The sequence below is a fragment of the Salarias fasciatus genome, chromosome 18 (assembly GCF_902148845.1).
Source record: "Salarias fasciatus chromosome 18, fSalaFa1.1, whole genome shotgun sequence".
In the NCBI taxonomy this organism is placed as follows: domain Eukaryota; kingdom Metazoa; phylum Chordata; class Actinopteri; order Blenniiformes; family Blenniidae; genus Salarias; species Salarias fasciatus.
The window spans coordinates 8,457,391-8,479,220 of record NC_043762.1 but is presented as its reverse complement, the minus strand read 5'-3'; the positions used below and the strand labels follow the sequence as shown (position 1 = coordinate 8,479,220).

Genomic DNA, 21,830 nt, shown 5'->3' with positions numbered 1-21,830 from the left:
ACGACCATATTAATTGAAATTAGATCAGCCGTTTGGATCAAAGAAAACCACATAATTTGTAAGCAGTGCCTCAAGGCCCATCACATTTGGTAGCAGAGCCTTCTTCTCCTGGTGATTCAGTGTCAATTTTTTCTTAATCAATTATATTGTTTTGTAAAAAAAAAAAAAAAAAAAAAAAAAAAGAGCTTATTTTGCTGAAAACCCCTTTTTTTGATTACGTTATGGCAATTTCAGAGAGAAAATGAATATTTTTCGGTGCATTGACCCGCTCTCTCCTCTCTGGTTTGTTTATTTAGCCGTTATCCGAGCGCCGCCGGTTCTCCGCCAGCGTGTCAGACAGACACGGCCCTGATTTGTGATGCAACCGCATTGCCTCTGTTCCCGCAGTGTAACATTTGTCTGAAGAGGGGAAAATAGCTTATCAAATTTCAAAAGTACAATACAAAGAGTGAGCTTTTATTAAATATTGATGTCACACACATGGTTAGCGGGGTGTGAGCGTTTGAAGGAAAACAGCATCACTTAACGCCCTTGTGCTACCTTGCTTGACAGTGAGCGCCGGTTACATCACCCTTGAATCATTCATTCTGAAACCAGAAAGAGTCGAGGTAAACACAAAATCTGTGGAATGTAAAAGGGCTCTCTGGTTTCCACGGCGCATGATGAAAAGATGAAGGGGCTCACGGAGAAGATTCCACCTATAGCTCGGCTTACATCAATCCACTGCATCTTAAAACCTGTTTGGCTTTGTTACTCCTTTTGTGCATAATTTTCTCTTTGATGACTCCATGTGCCTGAAACAAGGCAAAAAGGACTGGACATTCAATTTCCTCTAGCACTATTAGCCAGACGGGATGACACCACTCAAAAGTGATTCTCTCCGTAGCTAAACCACTTCCCCACCGTGCCACCCATTCAGATTGTGTACTATTCAATTTAATGAGCGCAGACATAACTGTGCACAGGTTTTGGGAACGGCTGTGTTTTGTGAGATGTGCTTATCAGGCGCCTCAAGCAGGAAAATGTTAGCTTTAGCTGACATATTAACCCAAACCAAAGAGGACAAGTTCTTGAAATGAAAGTTAAAATCTTTGAACCGTCAGTTGCAAGCCAACTTCCCACAATTGCCCCACATACACCTCTGACAAGACAACCAAACTTAGCAAACCTCCCTCTACATACTCCCACTTGTTATGCTACGCTAAGCTAATCGCTCTTGTCTTTAACCTGCCATCAGCCTTGTCTTCCTACCAAGAGAAAAACTTGTTTCAGTCGATGTTGAAATATCGTTTTTCATGATCAGCACAACCATCGAGCGTTTAATCCAGCTGTATCTGAAGTTCAGGGAGACATTCACATAAACTCTGGCTCATGAAAAATGATAGAACAGTCAATAAACTTTAAGAGACATGGATTTATAAAAGATGTATTTCTTAAACAACCACAAGATAGAAATCCACAATATTACCTACTTGTATCCAGATGTGAACTTTAAGAAGTCCTTCACACCCACAGTTTCTGGTGTCAGTAACATACACATTACATGTGAACAGGGACACAATCCTTCATTATTTATGAAAACTTTCCATCCAAACACACCGAGCAGCGCGGATAGTTGGAGACAAGAGAGCCATGTCTTTCCAGTGATTTGAAGAGTTCAGTATAAAACCGAAGAAAGCTGAAGACAGACGATTGAAGAGCCAGGAGGGCGACAGTGTTTCCAGCAGCAGTCAAAGCTCCTCAGCATCTGCATTTCAATTTGGTGGAGTACCTGGTGGCGCTCCGTCAGCAGGATCTGCGTTCCAGTTGGTTGGCTGAGCCTGCCCGCTATCGAAACGGGATGACAGTGAAGGCAAGTCTCGCGCCGGCCGATGGAGTCATCAATTATGAGGGAAGGTGAGAGGAGGGAGGAAGCGGGGGGTTATCTGGGCACAGCACATGTTCTTGCCGGCGGGCCGCGGGGGCAGAAAGGGCCGCAGAGAGGCGAGATATGGCACCACGCTCCTGGAATCTGTGATTTGACATGTCCTCTGTGTCAGAGCCTGTCAGAGGGCAGGAGGAGGGTTTGGAGGGCACCGCTGGCTCCACCTTACGCCTCTTATCAACCAGATCTGGCTCAGGGCGCAGACAGGGGCAGAGCGGCATGGCGCTCACTGGAGGTGGGCAGCTCTGGACGGAGGCTGAGTTGACTTTACCCAGGAGGTGACGTCAGTCCTCCTCCTCCTCCACGTAGGTCGAGGGAAACCAGCCCACCTGACAGACAGCAGAGGAAAGCAGCCCTTCTGAAACATATCACACACTTCTGGAACAATCTGACGTTTTCTGGCTACAATCACACGTGTTTCCATGTCAGAGGTTTTATGTTTCAACGGCAATGTTTTCACATGTATTATTTCCCACGGCAGAGAAGCATGTGCTCAGCAGGCTATCTGGAGTAAACTTTCTTCTTTCTCTTCCAGGTTTTAAGAGTGGCTTTCACTTAATGCCTCATTTCAGCCCATGACATTGTGCATGTTTCTTTTCATGTAATGATATTCATTAGAGCAACAAAATGACAACATGTTGTTTTATAGGTGTTCAAAAAAACATCAAAATGTTATTTTTCTCTACTGTCCGAACATGCCATCTCTTAATTGTTTTAGACTCCAACGTGAACTTTGAAATATATATGAGTTTTGTATGTATTTTTTTTACAAACCACTAAGATCAAATCCTCTCCAGTTGCCGTGGACCTACCCGACCGTCGATCTCCCCCTTCCACCAGCCGTTCGGCATCTTGGTGTAGATCTTGATAACGTCTCCTTGCAGCAGAGAGAGCTCCTGCGTATCTCTGGAGCAGAAGTTGTATCGTGCCACCGCGTTCCCCACGACTCTGGGAGAGAAGACTGAGAAAGAGCGAAACTGTGTCTCATGTTTGGGAATTAAACTACAGAATGAAACACATATATACCAGACAGCATTATGCAATCAGGGTGAGAGTATGCATGATCTGATAACTGTAATCAGGATGCATCCTTCCAAATATAAATCAAATCAGAATGTTTTTGAAGTCGAAAATGACAAACATTACATTGAAGCAGCCACTTCTAACAGCACTTAAAATTCCAATAAGGACCAGAGACTAGACCCCATTTTTCTCCCAAAGGTGGCATTTTGGCACTTTGCATGGCATCTTAACTGTGGTCTATGAGCCCCCCTTTTTTTTTTTTTTTTTTTTTAAATAAAAAATTATGGAAATACTGGTTTCAGCAAAGAAGGGGTGGAGAATTTCAATTTATTCAATTTTAATTGTAATTATTCTGTATCTACTCTAGAACTAAATATCGCTGAATGTACACAGCACCCTAAAAATGCACCTTGATGTATGAAAATGTAATTTAGTGCCTTAGTTTTTTCTTTTCATTGCATTAAGAGCCATAAGATGAAGGATTGAGTAAGAATTAGGCTCTCTGGTAATGACATGGATCAAATCCATCCTAAATCTAAAGTGCTTTATACAGGAAGATCAGTAAAAATGTGAAATACAACTTAAGTTCGTTGTTCAGCATTTGTTTTTAAAAGAATTTTCTGTTGAATCATCCACTATAATCCAAGAAAAAAGCCCAACGAAGCTACCTTCAGCACACACAGGTATATTATGGGTATTCATCCCGATAGAAAGGACCTTTCTCATCCTCTGTCTCCCTACAGTCAAGTAATTATGGCAAGGCAATAGAAAGCCTTGACTCAGGGCTTCATGCCACGTGTGAAAAGAAAGAGATAGAAATGAGAGAGAACACGAGTTCCACCGGAGCGAGTGGACTGTCCAGGCCGTCAGAAGAGACCAGGGGTCAGGGGTTATCACGGTCATGTGTTGATCTTATTAAAAGTTCATGTTGAACTTGGCTCACGCGGCGCATCCTCACTTATCAGCCGACACAAGGTTATTCCTGAGCATGCAGGTGAGGGGCTCGTATCACACGAGAACACGGCCGTTCGTATGTTTGTCTGCCTTATCTGTGGAAATACAGATGACACGGCTGTGAAGATACGCTGGATGAAAGGAACGCGCCTGCCAGCTCAGGCACAGACGGACACGTCATACCAGCACAGGGAGGCAGACGCACAGATCCGCCCACGTTTACACATATGTACGCGATATGTTCATGCACAAAACAGCAATCTGTTCACACAAGCCTAAAAAACACAAAATGCTGTTTGTACACACACCATGTAATTAAAGTTCGGGAGCTTTTACCCTGCGTATCAAGATGGTTTACACCTTTGCTGGAATAAAATCACAACTTTTAATAGATACCGAGTCCAAATTAACGATTTTTGTTGTGCAGCATATTTGTTATGGTTCATTAAGTGAAGCCACACAAACAAAAGTGCATGTCTGTGCTTGTTAATTAGGTGGACTGATGGTGTTTTTCTGGATTTTATAGAATCCAAATGCCAGCAGTGTGGTAGCTCTGACGATTGTTGCTATGGGTTTGTTGAAATTCTAGCGGTAATGTTCACTAAATGGGAAATGCAGCTGGCAGAAATTCAGAATATCCCAGAATTTTAATTACGGGCTTATGTGAATGGGTTTTCCCGCATGGCAACTCATGCAGTCCCTAATACGACATAAAAGTGGGATCATTAGACTACATTATTTATTAGAGGCAAAAAAAAACAAAAAACAAGAGTGTTTATATTTGGAAACCTGGAAATGTGCAGCAAAGGGGAAACAAAGCAAGAAAATAAGCTGTACCTGTACCTGACCAGAAAGGCGAGGAGGAGGGAGGAACAAAGCTGCAGCCGCCAGGAGGAACTACAGAGGAGCCGAGCAAGTGATGGGGGGTTGGGGCCGTAGTGGGAGCAAAGAAAGAACATAAGCAAAGTAAACACAAGTTTGACAGATAAAATTTTTGCGAGAGGGTAAAGGAGAGAGAAAGAGAGAAAAGTTGTCAAAGTCAAAAAAAAAAGAAAAAAAGAAAAAAAAAAGTAGATACGGCGAGATGAGGACGAAACAACAAAGACCAAACATGTTGTCACTTCTGCCGGTGCATCAGTATGCAGCGAAGGACGTGGCCATTCAGGCTAATTGAGTAAGTAATAACACACTCGTGAAAGTCTGTGTTTGGAATATTTTGGGGAGCAGTTGCTATTTTTTGTTCGTGCCTCAAGCTAAAGCCCTGAGAACCAATTCAGCAGGATTCACAGACATACCATGCTATGACATTTCAGACTAACGTCAGGTTGCAGCACACTGTGGAAATAGTTTGCCAAAGTTTGTTTTCGGTGTCTGCACAGAATTTGACTAAACAATTCTATTCCCTCCACCAAATATTGCCTAAACATCATCTGAATGCCTTCAGATGGTCCATGCTTCAGTTCTGACCTCAAAAAGAAAAGCACAGCCTCTTTGACAGTTCACCAACTGATGTCAAAAACATCATCATTAATGAGAAATACTTGTGTTTTCAAGCACTGAGGGCAAACAAATAAGAGAATAAAATGAACATGTTGAAACAGAAACATAAAACCCACCTCGGTTTGTGTTGCTGCAGCGCTGCGTAATGACAGGGAGGCAGGTGGAAAGGTGAGGACAGAAGGAGTGGAGGGAGTGAAGGTGGACAAGTTCAAGCACCTCGGGTCAACCGTCTAAAGCAGAGGAGAGTGCACAAAAGAGAGAGTGCAGGTAGGATGGAGTGGGAGGCGATGGATGTCAGGTCTGAAGTGTGGCAGAAGGACAGCTGCAGAAGTGAGACCAGAGTTTCACAACACGGTAATGAGACCGGCTATGATGTACAGTTTGGAGACAGTTGCACTGTCTGAGAGACAGGAGGCAGATATGAAGATGCTGTCGAGCAGGAGGATGGGAGGAAAGATTCCCGGGTGTAGAGAGGGAGGACATGGAGATGGTTGGAGTAATAGAGGAGGACGGGAGTACAGTGATATGGAGGAAGATGATTGGTTGTGCTAAACGACGGGAGCATCGGCAAGATGGAGAAGTATTTCATTCTTTTTTTTAATTCACTTATATTCACACTATGATCATAATTCTATTGTTTTATTGACATTATTACCTTAGTGTATCGTGTTCCGTCAGCCTTTCCCCTAAATAAGACTAGACTAGATTAATAAACATTTACAAATATTTATTCCTCTTTTTTATCGGATATTCATTCTCTAAGTTTTCTATAACTTTAATCAATCTTATTAGTTATTAATGGAAAAATAGACAGACAAAGATCTAATGTTTTATGTGATGTGAATGGTTGGTTGATTGTTTTTAATTATTTAAAGGTCTCCAACATTTTCCAGGAGGTTGGAGAGCTTTAAAAAGGAATAAGTAGGACCAGCAGGGTGTTTATATACAGATAATATACAATCTTCAGCGGTAACTCTGTTAAAAGGCTCCTAATAGATGAATTTCCAGTGTGAAACTGAAGTTGCCCTCATTGCTTTTGCTTAATAGTGAAGCTTTTACTACTTTCCTGGAGTTACAAAGCACAAAAAAGCATCAATACCAACATTTTTAGTTTCTGCCCCGGTGAGCTGAGGCAAGCAGCATGTGGGTAAGTATAAGCTCGGCACGGCGCCCTGACAAGGTAACGACCGGGGCTCGGCGCGGCGGAGCCAACGGCTTCTGCTCCCCTATGAAATCACATCAGAGCCGGCAGACCCCCACGCGGAGAAAACCTTTCCTGTCAACACAACAATATGGCCGCCTGCCTTCTTTACAGGCAGAGGCCAATACATGTCAATCGGCTGACCGGAGCACACACGGACATTTATTGCTCCCTCACAGAGTGTCTTCTATAGCTGGTACTAAACACGATGGCCTATATGAAAGCAGCGCTGCTGTATTAAGCCTCCTGCTTTTAGCCGGGTGCACTTTAAAAACTAATGCTCCCACAGTCTGTTGTGATCAGGCGGCACATATTGATACGGTTTCACCGTTTCTCTTAGATCTCGTACGTTATTGTAATTTAGCAGATTCGTATGTCGCAATAACATCAATACTTAACAGCCGAATAATTACCCTGACAGACAATGAACATGGTTGTATTGCAAATGACTTCCCAGCTGAAGCATCCACATGATAAAAAGCACTCACTCAGACATAATTAAAAATGCTTACTGGGTTTTACTGGCAAATTACTCCAGAGATTTTTTTTAAAATTTCTTTTTAATGGTATTTCAGTGTTTGTGCACGGTGTGATTGTTTGTGCAGCCTTGCCTTCTATTTCCTTTGCAGTGAGGTGTCTGTTTCTGAGATTGAAACCATTTGTTTTTGGTGTTTTCCTGTTTTTGTTTTGGTGTGACATCTGTCTTTCCATGGAGGCTGTTTACCAGACAGAGAACGCAGTGCCCACACTAAGTCTGTCTATGGGGGTGGACGACTTAAGGCAATAATAATCTATCCCAGAATGCATTGAGGCAATGGCAGGTCTGTCAAGGCTTTTCTCAGAGAAGGCAACGCAGTGAATGGCAGCGATACACAAAAACACACCTCTTGCAGAGACGCTTTGAAGCCTGATGCGCTGGGAGGCCGACGCTGCCAACGAAGGCAGAGGGACAAGGATGTAGCGGAATTTTACATCTGAACAGACTCAAAGGGCTAACTTTGACTTTGTTCCAGCGTTCGTCGGCTTGCCGCGGCTGCCTATGCGGCAGCTGCGGTTGTTTACACGCACATCTCCCTTTAAGTTGAGACAGTTTACCTCCAGCTGCTTCCTGCTCTTTTAGATCAGATCATTTCTGCAAACTTTTCCCAGTTTTGCGGAAACAGCGGCGTTCCCTCGGTTGGACCAGGGGTATCCCCCAGGTGTGTGTCAGCGGGCGGCTGTCACACGGTTTTTTCTGCAGCCAGCCCAAGTGAAATGTCATGTCCTGTCAGGAAAATTGTGAAGCCATCTCGGAGCTGAGCAGAGTGCGGAGTGTGACGTTTGGAGTAGCAGGCTCCTGGTGCTTGCCTGGGGCACTGGGGCCTAACTGGGACCTCGCTGGCAAGCCTAGTGAGCTGCCGAGGCTCCTTTATATTTCTCTCACTCACTGTCTTTCTCACTCTCGCTTTTGCTTTTCCACACCTTTTGTCTTGCAGTTTCTTTAAAATAGTCTTTCCCATTAACATGCAGCATGGAAACGAAGATATTTTTGCATATTTTTGGCACCGAGAATAAATAAAATCATGTGAACTTGACAGGGTCAGATGATGGGGAGTGTGACAGGCTGGTTGGTTTGTCTACTTTCCTATCAACACTTATCACCAGCGTGTGGTAATGTTTTCTCTATGCCCAGTTGCACATTGCCTGTTAATTCCATCGAGCTCGTCCTATTCTCTTTCTCACCTCCAGTCCCTCTCTGCGCTCGCTCTCCCGCTTCCCCTGCTCACCGTCTCCCCTTCGCTTCCCTGTCTGTCCATTTCATTCCATCCACATTTTCTCTCGCTCGAACACTCCATCCCCTCCTCACTCCTTCCTCTAATCTTCTTCTTCCTCAAAGCCCCCCACTTTTATCCTCTGAACGCTTCCTCGGAGTGACTGAGCATCTGCCTCCTCCGTAACGACGCAGTGGCCGGACTCCTCCAACTCGCGCGCGACGATGCATTTATTCATGTCTGTCAATCAGACAGGTTGGGTTCACCAAGGCGGCTGTGCAGCATCCATGGCTGACATTTCTGTCTCTCTCATAAACAATGCCTCATTCAGACTGAAGGAGCGCTTCTCACGTGAGATCATATGAATTTCTCAATAGATGAACCCTGTTTTGCGTCACGCCTCAAATAACACAATCACGCAATCAAGTCAGCACCATGCAACTTTATCACCGTGGTTTCGTGTCTGGGATGCCTTGTGGCTCAGTCAGTAGAGACATCTTTCATTTTGGGTCGGTTGCAGGTTAGATTCCCAATTTCTCTGTGCTAACATGTCCAAGTGTGGGTTAGGGTTAGTCTGTTTACTTTTGACTGAGGTTCGATACATTACTAATTTCAATAGGCACAATTGTATCTCACAACAAATAATTCAGACGTATATTAAAGAGAGAAGAAACATGAATCTAATATTGATGCAAATGTATCATTGCATCAAAATGATGAAGCAAAACTGAACAGGCATACCTCCCAAGGAGAAGTGCTGCTGCCTTCCACCCCACGCTTTTCCACAGGGACTCCTGTTAGCTCATTATGCTGTGCTAAATATTTCCAGCATGTCTCAGACGTCTAAGATAGGACTGCCCCGGGTACCCGAGCACAGTTTTGACTTGAGTATCTAATAACTAAGCAAATGCTCTGTCAGCGTGATTTTACGATGTAGGCTGGGACTGTTCTCTGTAGTTCCTCAAGGTGAGGACGAGTAGTGCGCCGGCTTGCTTGTTCTACAAAATGCTGTGTAGAAGCTGAGATTCAAATAAATGGTTTCTGGCTTTGGCTTGTTTTATTGCTGCTTGTGTGCCAACATGGGAAACTACACAATCCTGAATGTTTCTGTCATATAGACAGGCTTTACAAGCTGGAGTAACTATCCCGCGGGGAGAGAAGAAGAAGAAGAAACTTCTCTTACTTTATCTGCCTCGGTCTGACATAGCAAAAGCACAATCTTTTGGTCCTCCAAACAGGTCAAAACAAATGCTCAGAACGTCTTTCAGCTACGCCCGGATCAAGATCTAACCTGAACTTGTAGCAGTTTCCACCTGTCAGACAGATAGTAGCGTCAGGGAAGAAACCCGGATGCCTGTGAAGCAGACTCACCACTGCCAACCTTGGTAATGGCCTTGGGCATGTTTCCATTGGACAGTTCCCTATAGGGGACCTGCAGAGTGGTGTCAAGACTGCTGAAACCCTCCTTCAGAGAGTGCTGCTTGTAGTACTCCACCAAGTCCTGTTTAAAACAAGCGCAGGAGAAGAAAACATGCACTGAACATTGGAGAATCCCCCTGTACAACCATACCGCTGCGGATGCAGAGACATGCTTTCTTGTCACATGTATACATTAATAGAGGAGAATCTGGTGCTGAGGAAGAAAGAAAGGAAAGGAAAACACTGGTAGGTCAAACAGAAGAGAACAAGCAGCTGCTCACAGCATGAAAACACAAGAAAATTGACCATTTAACCTGCATGAAAACTGCATTCATTTAAAGTATGGTATAAAGTTGTCGAATGCCAGAATGATTATACTCATCTATGCTGCAGCGGTTTGAAAAAAATCCATACAAAGTTTAAGCCTTTACCAGCACGGTCTTGAAGAGGCGAGTCTCAGCGATGTAAAAGCCCCCATCCTTGGTCAGAATCTTAATGTGCTTGACTTTATCGTTGAACCTGTGGAGGATGAATAAGACATGGGCTGCTAATCAACTATACATGCTTCCGCATCAATTTGGTCTCTGTGGTGGACCGTCACGCAGGTCTGTCTGAGCGGACTGTTGTCATGCTGAGCCGAGCAACTTTGTTCGACAGGAAGCCTTCAGGTTTTCCCCGCTGTGAAATCAGAGCCAATTCATGGAGAATATTTAATAATAATGGCTAAAGAGTTCCTTCTTAACCCTAGGCTTTTAATTCCTGCTCCATTCAAGCACAACTCTGACCGTTTTCATTTTCTCTGAAATAAATCAGTGTTTTCTGGTCTGTCTACACCATGGGCCAGCGCAATTTCATCTTGAGTGGGCCAGACTGGTAAAACTGTGCAATAATAACCTTTCATTTGAAACTTTAAAGTCTTTCTTTGTATTGGTGCAGAATATATACATGATGAAAATATGTCAATATTTTAACAAAAACAAAACAAGCAATTTCTACAGAAAATGAGTATAATCTCACCATAAAGCCAATTTCAAAGCCAAAAATATGGTGAAATTTTGCCCCTAAAATTCTATAGCTTTAGCAATATTCATGTTTTCGCATACCCATCCTGACAACATGACTTGGAGGCTAACGCGAGTTTGCTATCTTTCATGGCAGCATCCCTGATATCTCAGCTCGGGTCTCAGTGTTGTTTTGTGTCTCCTACTCTCAAGAAATTTGTAAAAAAAATTAAATTAAAAAAAAAAAAAAAGATTAAAAAAATCTGTTTTCTTTGAAATATTTAGCAATTTGCTTGGTGGTTTTGGCAGGTCGGATTGGAGCCTCTCACAGGTGGGTTTTTATCCCACGGGCCCTATGTTTGTCACCTCTGGTCTACAACAAATAAATCTATTTAAAAAAATCTGCTTTGCAATGTATTACTTGAGAAAGGCATTCATTTATCCTGTCAAGTGGTTTTCAGTAAAAGAGACAACTTTTTGAGCTCATTTTCATCACAGTGATGTGTCCGATTGGCTCCATGCGCCACGATTATGTTATTTGTGGACACTGTTGCCCTATTTACCCATAAGTTGGTCTTCAACTTATTCAAACAGATTGGTTTGTTTTTTCAAATAAATGTGTATTTGGAACATATTTGACTCGATTTTGCAGCAGAACCTGTAGATATGATTCGTTATAAATTCTACGTTTTTTTACAATAGTTTACTAAACCCATGCGAGGGAAAACAGACAGCTAACAGAAAAACTACAACTGAAAATGCGAGGTGATGCACAATAGTGGAGCTTGAATTATGGGGTGCTAAATAATTAAGTGGTTATATTATCACATGCCAGGTGAGAATCATGGCTCAGGCTATGCACTTGGAAAAAGTATGTGAGCTAACCTTGAAAATGCATGAGTGCTGCTCAGTGTATACATGCTATAGGCAGAAGTGGAGGTGCGCTGGAGGCCAGCTTCAAGCACAGCACCGCATACAGCACAGCTCCCATACGGTGATGAGAAAGTTACACCGCAGACAGATCGGCATTGTAAATCTCCACGTGCGGCGCATAACGGACGGCTGGGATGCAGTCACGTTGCGAATGCACTGATACATTATGAATATATGGTCAGGAGGAATACATTACTGGTGTGTGCTGAGTTATAAGGTGCGTAACACATGGAGACGGATGACTCCCGTTTGGTGACTACACGGTCGCTCTCCCCCTCCTATGGGCTCCAAATGTTGAACGGCCACACAAACATCGCCGTGTGCACACGCAAACCGGCCACTTGTAGCATTTGTCATCACACAGTTCCAGTTGATTAGTGGGCGCTCGCTGGATAAAGCGCCATTATCTCAAATGGCCATCCTGATAATGATCTTAAGCATCGAGAGAGGCAATTAGGATCGGAGCGTTGAGGAAACCGGCCCGGCACATCAAAGCCGCGAATGAGGAGAACGGTATGAGTCTCCCGAACCAAATGGGCTGGAATGATGTGTCACCGGCTAAACAGTCTTAACACACTTTTTCAGAGCGCACCCTCCACTGTTAAAATCTAACGGAGACGTCATTCCAGGTCAGGGGGAATTCACAAGCGCTTGAACAAACTCCGATGCAGCCTGAAACACATTCAGTGGCGAGATGGACAGGCTCGTATTTGAAAAGAGGAATATGGAGGCACTCGAGTTACAGATAAAGCAGTCATTTACTGAGGCCTTAAGCAGCGTATGTTTTATCTGCAGCTGAAGTGTGTGGCTGGCCTCCTTCTGAAAGACATTTCTGAGACTGATAGTCAGAGTATCAAATAGCATGATGCAAAGCTATCACGCACTTTTTTGAACATGTGTCGCAGACACAGACAATAGAAAGATGGCGAGATAGACCATCCAATTTCACCCCTTCCCCGAGCCGCAGCAAACACTTTTAAACTAAAATGAAGCGCAACAATATTTGTGAAAGATGTACCAGCGGCAGATAAGCTTCCCTTCATTTGAATGACTAAACTATTGAATGTTGGGATGCAGGAAAGTTCTGAGGATTGTGGTTGTGAAACATAACAATGGAGAAATAATTCACAAACAATTCCTTCGAGGACTAGTACCTCTATCACTATGGATGATTTATTAAAATTAAAAATTTTCAAGGGTCAGACTCAATGTTATGTCATGAACTAAAGAAGCTCCTCCTCCTGCTTTTCGTGCAGTTAATCGCCCACCTTCATCCCCCGAATCCTCCACCAACCATCTCCATGTCCTTTTTCTCTCCATCCATGTTCCTCCTCTCTCCTGCTGCCTCGCAGCTTCATCATTGTCCAATATATCCACTATCTCTCCTCAGCACACGTCCAAAACATCCTAACCCCACCTCTCCAGCTTTATTTCTAAACTGCGCAGCTCCGGTCGGCCTTCTAATCTGTTCATTTTTATTCTTGTCCATCCTTCACTTCTCGCAATGAAAATTTCAGCATGTCCGTCTCTGCAGCCTCCAGCTCAGCCTCCCGTCCATTCCAATGCACTGTTCGCAGTAATCTGAGCTGACTAAGACGAATAGAAACTGACCAAATTAACTTTTAACCAGGAATGGCTCATATCTTCTAACTTTTGTATTTAATCTTCCGTAACAGAATCAAAAAGCTTTTCCTGAATGCTGTAAAAATACCTGTCTCAAAATTGATTCCAAAAACGTAACACACTGTGGTTCCATAAAGTTGTGTTTTAAGTAGCTCCGGGCACCGTTTTCATGTAAACAGACATCCAAAATGTAACGAAGGTTTGTGTTTTCACTTGAAAATATTGTCGTGTTCTTAAATTCAAAATAAATAAAAAGAATCTGTCCCACATGACGTGATGCTGAATGAAAAAAAAAACTCATTCCTGTTACTGTTATGTGGATGAATTGACCCTTTAAACTGCGCTCCATCCTGCACCATCTGCACTTCGGTATCAACTGTGAGTCATCAGACCGGGCAAACTTTGCCGTTCTTCAGTCGCAGGCTGTTCGTGACTCTGCAGACGCTCTAACTTCTTGCTTTTCAATGACACGAGAGAGGGACGCAGCGTGGTCTCCTTCTGCCGCGCTCCATCCACTTCAACATTTGATGAGCAGTTTGTTTTCTCATATCACTGCCGCAATAAACTGTTATTTGCATGTGGGCTTTTTTTATTTGTTTGAATCATTCCTTGACACTCGTCTCTCGCTTCTCAAAAAAAAAAAAAAAAGGTGTTTTTGCTCACAAGACTGCTGCCTACTGAATGCGGTGTGTTTACACAGATATTATTGGTAAATGCTAGTGAATGGAAACTGCAGTAGATGTGGCCAAGAAAAAAAAAAAAAGAATGAAAAGCAGGAATTGATTGAACCTACTTGATGCTGATGGCGTATTCGGTACATTCTTTACTCCTGTGTCGAACCAGATAAGTGCTGTTCCCTCGGTCCAGGAGCTCCACCTCCGCCTGGTACCTCTCCATCGGCCCTGCAAACCTGAACCATTCATGAACAAATACTACACTTACACTGCGATCAATCATTCTGAACGTCAGGATGAGAGGAGCCAATAAAATCAATTGACTGGAGACGGAATAACATGTGGTTCTACTCAGGAATCATTCGTTTTTCACCAACTTACCAGGGCTGACCGGAGTAATCGACAGGTTTTGGGACCTGGTGTGCAAAAGAATTATGGTTATGTTGTGTTTTGATGGAGTTTCAAGAGATGTAATATAAATAATAATGTAATATAAACGGGCCTCACTTTTCTGCATTAAAAAAAAAAAAACTTAAAGCATCAGTATTTGCCTTTATCCAGTGAATCCCACTGAATTCATGTTATTGATAACAGAATACATGCACACTTACACACGGGCAAGGCCTCACAGCGTCACTTGGAAAGAAGCCAATCTTGCCCGTCGCCAGGATTTTGCCCTGCAATGGAAAACGCTTGTTAATCGCATTATATTTGTCTGGGAGCCACGACATCTCTCTCCCTTTTTCTCTCCTTCCCTCCCTTTGCTCTTCCCCCCCCCCTCCCGCCCCTGCTTCAATAAATCCTCAGCAATTAGCACACAACAAGCAGTGCATCTAATTTGCAGCCCAAGTTAATTATGGTTCAAACTCTGCCGGCAGTTAGATTTGTACTGCATCAAAACTAGAGCCTCGTTTAACACTAAATAATGGATCTTATTCTGGTCTTTGAATATCCAGACAGCGTGAGCTCTCCGGCTCGTGCTAAAGACTAGCAATTCCATTTGAGCTATCCGCCTGAAGCAGCCACGGCCCTTTATGTGAAAATCATTAATTCTTTCAACAAACAAAAAAAAATGACCTTTTTTCAATGGCTAAATAAACCAATTTGGTCAAACAAATGAGGTGATTTTGTTATAAACTTGCCTCTATTTCATTTTATAGGCTTAATTCTCTCGATGTTTCATGATCTTGTAGACAATAATCAGACTATGTTGCAGTATTAAACTCTGCGTTTGAGGTCAATTTGAAGTCCATTGAGTGGATCGGAGCAGAGAGGGAGTGGGGAGGGCATGTGGAGCCCTCCATTCAGCTTCCTGCCCTGGTTATGCTTTCCTCTTCACTCCTCTTTATTTAGAGTATGAAATGCTTTTGGGGACCGTGCAAGCCCTGGCAGTAACTAGATTGGAAGGCGAATCTTTACCCATCTCTATGATTCATTCTGTGTAATAACATTTCATCAAAGGTTTTTTGAGAGCCCTTCTCTATTTGTTATGCCTTCGATAAGCGTATGATAAAGATTAAACTTATTACTCTGCTGGCATAAACAGGCAGCAGCCAAAGGATCAAATGAAATTACAGTGATTGATTGTATTGTTCTGCCAGTGGGATGGGGGATAATTGCCTTCTGGGTAACAGGGGATATGAATTCTCCATGTTCTGTAATTCCATCCTCTGGCGCCACCGGGGACGCTGAAGATTAAAGGTACCCTGTAGAGTTTTCATTGTAAACAAACATGGTTTTTGCTGAGATTCGGAGTTTCTCTTCAAAATGCATTGTGTGTAAGCAGACAACCTGAACAAAACCGGCGGAAAACAAAGCCTCACAGCACATGCATTGGAGCTTTATTGCTTCACATTGTTAGATTTCAGTCTTCTTTATCTTCTCCTTCACCTCAGAATCCGAGATGTTACGGCTCATTTCCGTCGTCAGCTGTTGATGTGCATCGCCAAAGCACAGGCTTCATGAAATATCTTTGTTTCTCATAATTATAATTTTGCATTTACACTATAGTTTTTCCCTATATGGGGGGAAATAATGAGGCTTTTCACACAGACCTGTGAAAAAGTCCAATTGAAATTACACTTTATATGTCCATTTAACAATGTGTCCAAAAAAAAGACTGATAAATAAGACAGTCAATATATCTACAAACGAGCTGCAGCAAGTGCTGCTATTTACCTAATCTAGCCAAGGCTAATTTACAATTTTATTGCTACCCCGAAATAATACTGGAAAATTATTCAAAGGTGATTGTCGACCTTTTGGTGGCTTGGAGGGCCAGATTGGAACAACTTGAGGGCCTGTTTGGGCCCACAGGCCCGATGTTTGACACCCAGTTCTACAGGTTCACTAGCATTGAAGCAGATGCGTTAGCTGCAGACTCCAGTGCAGCTTTGGAGCAACAGGATTTATCATGGTGGGTTTTTTATGGGTCAGTATTATAAAAAAAACATGAGGCCAGTGGGGGACTAGAGATAAGGAATGTGTGCTTCTGGCCATCACTGGGAGTAACTGGGCAACGCCCCTAAGATACACACAACAACAACAACAATAATAATAATAACAGTTGGCATAATGTAGTATTTTCCCCAGTAATTGACTGTAAATCAGTTTCATTTTTTGGACATTGTCCTTTTTCTCTAATTCTGAAGCTGCTATTTTCTTCTTCCACAGAATACATGATAAAAAAACATGAAAGCTGCAAACTCCCGGATGCAGATCTTCATCTTCATATTCAGAAAACAAAAACAGTGGGAGCTGCCTCATCAAAGCACGGCTCGACAGTGCCACCAGCGGTTATGAATTCCAAAGGACGGCTTGTAGTTCGGCTAATTACAGTATGCACAGGACACCAACACACAACTGTGCGTTATCACATAATTCCTCCGATTATCCCCCCCCTCCGGCATGCGCGGTTGCCATGACAACCGAGCACGCAGCGCCATCAGGTCTGTGGCGTGACATTCTGGTCGCCCCTCCGCCAGCTTACAAGAAGTCTCCCGGCATTCGTGTCCTCACCCTCCACCTCGCGCTCTGTCACAACAGAGAGAAACACGGAGCACAGGAAACCGGGCGCGCTGCCTACTCCCAGCCGCGCCATTGGCGAATGCTGCGGCGCGATTGGAGCGGCACCAGAAGGCGGATGAGGCTTTAATCCCGCCGTAAAGCGGGGTGGGAAACAGCTCGGGAGGGCTGCCGGAAGACCCCAGATAAATCTCTCTCCTTTCAAAAATAGATAAGGTCAAAGAGTCTCAACCGCTGGCTGACCTCGCGAGACGGCTGCTAAATGTGTCGGTACACGAGGTTGTACACCACCATTAAAACATCCTCCCGAGGCCCCAGTGTCTGCTGTTTTATTGTTTTACAGTGGCACACAATTAATCAACAGAAGCCACTAATTGGTAAGATCATCTGTTGCAGGCTCTGATTCAATCTCAAGCGTGAAAGCAGAGACAGATTCCCCATTTGTAACGCAACTGGGTCCAGTAGAGTTCACCGAGACCTTCAGACCCGCCTTTCTAATTGCAGCCGACGTCACCCTAATGTCACATTTTTACAACACAGAATGTGATGAACGACGACACGCTGTGATTTACGAAGCGGTGACAGTCAGGAGGAAGACGAACTGAATCTGAAATCTCTCCCTTTCCTTGGTCACGTAGTGCGGCATTCAGCGTCGGAGAGAGGCATCAGCATGGAGCACACACGCGTTCAAACCCATGACATTGCACAGGTATTGCGTGTGCCGCGCCAAAACCCAGTCAGCCACGACGTGTTATTTTTTTCATGGAGTCACAGATGTTGAGATAAAACGAGGGTGAGCCGAGTGACACGCACCTGCCACCAGGAGCTGTGCAGGTCGGCAAACATCAGTTCAATGACATCCCCCGCATGAATGCTTAGTGGGGGCCCGTGCGGGGGACAGGGGATGCCACTGTAGTCTCTGATCACAACCATCCTGGGTAAACCTGGGCGACAGGGAGCACAAACACATTCACACTTTGAATTCCAGACATTTATCTGAGAGTCACGGTTAGAGGAGAGCAGGGCAACGAGACCGCCATTCTTCAAACCTCTGTTCAAAAAAAGGTTGGGACAGTGTAGAAGACCTTCAAATGAACTGGTGAATATAACATGTTTACAAAAGAACCAACACTGGTGTTATTGTCGTGTTTGGAAAAATATATATTTGACAATAAATTTCCCACAAAAACAAAGAAGGAATAGGTTGAAGGCTTCTTTCTCTCTTTTTTGTATTTCATCTTGTTTTCATACAATCCTGAAATATCAGTGATTCCAAAAAGCGAAGAAAAGTCATTGAATTCCAAAGGATGCTTTGAATCTTAACCAGTTCCTCATTTGGCTTGTTCCATATTTTACCTTCTAATCTCAAAAATTCTGTATTTCTATTTGGTTTTCACTATGGATCAAAAATTTCCAGCCCTCTAAAATTACACTTTACAAATATAGAAGGTAAAACCGTTTGGAATAGGAAGATATCCAATATATTTTTACGAAGAAAACTGAGTTTAATAAATGATTCTGTTGTTGTATCCTGTTTGTGTTCAGCAACCTTTTTGCAAGTGGTAGAATAAGAAAGAGATGAGAAACAGAAACTCTTATTGCACTATAAAGAAAACATGACAGCAAAAAATAATAAAAATGAGTCACTACAGCATGAAACGATCACTAAAACACACATGTAACTCATTTATGTACTTCTGGATTACAAACATGTCTGGTCACTCTTCAACAACGAGATGTTGCAGTTTGTATTTGGAAAAGAAAATCTGTTAAACCAATTTGTAACAGCGAGAGGGAAAGTCGATAATGGACATCAGCAAAAACAAGATCTCTGGCTGCTTGTTCCTTGTTTGAAGTTTTGTGTAAAGCCAATTCAGAGATGTTTTCCGATGTACTTGGAAGAGCACAGGCTCATTTGGCAGTGAGTGGTTTACTAATTGTAAGGCTGCTGCTCCCCCTCACCCAGTCCAATTCTCAAAGTGTCTCCGCTGAACCCTCATGGAGGCTGAGCGCCATGCATGGAAAACATCACTGTCTGTGTGTGAATCAAGGAATGTCGCTGACACACTGCTAAAGCGGTGAAAACGTCTATTTACCATTTTGGTGGGTGGTTTTACCAGTGTCATAGATTATTTTCTTGGTGCGAGTGCAGGTGTAATCCTCTGTTGTAGTAAGTTATAGCACCACTGTGTATTATTAATGCCCACTATTTACAGTACAGTTAGAGTTTCTGAAGTGCTTCAAGAATCCATTTTCTTGTGACAGTTGTTGACAAATATTTGAGCTCTGCAGAGGACACACCTCCCCCGTTAGCTCCTTCCACGACTGATATCCAACACGCACATAAATGTGGACTTCCCTGACAGTCATTTTGATTGAGGACTAAACAATGGTGCTATCCTAAAGAGCAGCGATCTGCCATCGCGGGGAATTCATCTCTTTGATTCCTGAACGGCGCAGCACCGCTCTTCCCCCGGCATGGCAGACAAATACAGCCACAAGCGTGGGGCTAAGGCTAAGACTAAACACCCCTGCCAACTTAAAAGACAGAGCCACTTACTCTCCCCTGACTCACACACCGACAGATCTCCCTTCCAGCTACGGCTCCCTGCAAACCAGCCCGAGGAAACTATTAGCTGGCTGCGACCTCAGATGAATGGAAAATCCCACGTTCATGTTTTTAATAAGAACAATAAGCACGGCTGTCTTTCTCATAAAGCCCCTTATGGAAATTGATTTATCACAAAGACATAGCTCAGCAGTTGAGGGCGAGCCATATATAGGCTGCTGGAAGTGCTTTTCTACCAGCATTGCTCATAATGATTCCACCCACTTCCATTCATCTCAATGTCGTCTGGGGTTTAGGCATCAGGCCATGCAGCGAGAAGAGAAGAGGAGAGGAGCTTTTTTTGTGCCCTGGCTAAGAATCCCTTCAGAATCCTATTTTTTATATATATATATATTTATATTTATATAATGTGTGAGCAATTTCCAAGAATGATAGAATGTGACAGGGAAAAAAACAGAAAAACGATCCAGATCTTGGGGTTAACTTTAAACCTCTGTCCATGTGCTCAGTCTCACGCCGACCCCTGACTAACCGCCTCCTTTTCATCCTGTCGCTGCTTCTGTTGTGCTGCAGAACTGAGATGAAAGGGGCTTAAGGGGTTCCGGGTGAAGCCCTTCAGCGGTTTCACAAAAGCGGTCAAGTGGTCGAGCCGTACTGACCTGGGTCTGGTGGTGTTGTGCCGTCCTGCGAACGAAGGAGAAAAGCAGAGAGTGAAAACATTAAAAAAAAACAAAATAAAACGGAACAAACATGAAACGGATCCAAACAGTATCCAGATTCGACTGAAAATGCAGGTTCAGACTGAAAATTCTTTGTTTTCTTAATCAATTTCAAATTTTAAATCAGGAACATTCTTGTATTTCTTGATCACCTTTAGCAGTTTGGAGCTGGACGTGATGGAGAGACCGAAGAGGAAGAACTAACAAGAAAACATCTGATGATATAATACCTCTGCAAATAAACCTGCTGGGCGAGATGCTGAGGAAATGCCCATCACCATGATAATAGCAGCTGTCTCTGCTGAAGCTCGAGCTGATTCGCAGCTTCCTCTCAAACGTGGTAAATGCAGATGCAATCACAAACAAAGAAGTAGCTTTTCGGTGTTGTAGATGTGGATCACAATGCAAGTGGTAAAAAAAAAATAAAAAAACATATGCAAATTGATTCTCAAACTGCAAAATCTGCTACATGTGTGAAAGTGTATGGTTTATATTTGAAATACTTATCATTATTAGCTGATATTGTATATTTGAGACAAATGTGCATGTTATTATGGAAGAATCTTGTTATTTTGCAATATAGATCACATATCTTTGAGTGCGATATCAAGTTTCCTCACGCATAAAACTTGAGTAAATCGGCATCTGCAATTACACCAATTACAGAAACCAGAATATCTGCTGAGAAAAGATCCATATTTTCTACTTTCTGTGACATTGCAGGGTTATTGTGAACAATTAGGGAGATTTGGAGACTTAACACAGAAGCAGATGCCTTATAAAGCTGGGAGAGCTAGATTTTTATAGCGCTTAATTACAGTTTTGTTTTAACTCTGAAACAATCAGTCTGCCACCAGTATTTTGGATGAAAAGCAAATTAAAGCAGAGCACAAGCAGATCTCCAGCTGCTGCTCAGTAAATTTGTGGGAGGCACACTTTGGGAGGAGACAAACAAATTAGAAATTAAATATTAGCTGTTTTATACAGACGTGGAAAAGTTAAGTAAATTTTTGAAAAAAGGTAATGTTATCTTTATAGATTTATCATTTAATGAAAGATGGAAACATTTATTCCTGTGGCCAGATATTGACAATCACACAAAAACGTATGCTGATATCTCTGACGAGACAAGCTGACAAGCTGAAATACAATACCAAAACCGCAGATTTAAAGTTCCAGTTGTTTTATATATTATAATTCTATTATATACTGTTCTGTACCACTGGAGATCAAATTGCACTGAATGTCGTCCCTGAAGTAAAATAAGTTTGACTCTCCTAATATAGAGCAACAAACACATTAAATAACCAAATTCCTTCTTCTTCATCTTGTTCATAAATGAAAAAAAAAGAGAGAAAATAATCAGCACGTGTTTAGTGTGCACATGCATGGAGAAGGACATCTGCTGCGCTGTGCCCCGCTAATGATGTTAGCTCAGGCGTCTTGAGTCAAAGAAGACAAAGAGTCCAGGTCTTACCTTGGGTCGCGGCTTGACAGCATCTGCAGTCAGGTGAG

At 43.0% G+C, this 21,830-nt stretch overlaps 1 protein-coding gene across 3 annotated transcripts in view; it reads right to left on the bottom strand.

The window, feature by feature from the left end:
• Positions 1-1,826: 1,826 nt before the first annotated feature.
• Positions 1,827-21,830, bottom strand: part of LOC115405824 (guanine nucleotide exchange factor VAV3-like) — a 47,466-nt gene continuing 27,462 nt past the window's right edge. For 2 of the 3 annotated variants that reach the window (XM_030115555.1, XM_030115556.1), the window contains exons 18-27: positions 21,793-21,815; positions 20,256-20,280; positions 17,841-17,971; positions 14,615-14,680; positions 14,385-14,419; positions 14,123-14,239; positions 10,204-10,291; positions 9,725-9,854; positions 2,737-2,885; positions 1,827-2,253 (exon numbers count right to left, since the gene is read on the bottom strand). In XM_030115555.1, the coding sequence (XP_029971415.1) occupies positions 2,209-2,253; positions 2,737-2,885; positions 9,725-9,854; positions 10,204-10,291; positions 14,123-14,239; positions 14,385-14,419; positions 14,615-14,680; positions 17,841-17,971; positions 20,256-20,280; positions 21,793-21,815 (809 nt within the window). In that variant the 3' untranslated portion in view covers positions 1,827-2,208. Of the gene's footprint in view, positions 2,254-2,736; positions 2,886-9,724; positions 9,855-10,203; positions 10,292-14,122; positions 14,240-14,384; positions 14,420-14,614; positions 14,681-17,840; positions 17,972-20,255; positions 20,281-21,792; positions 21,816-21,830 lie in introns of those variants that run through there. The other variant, XR_003933471.1, reaches the window with a different exon arrangement.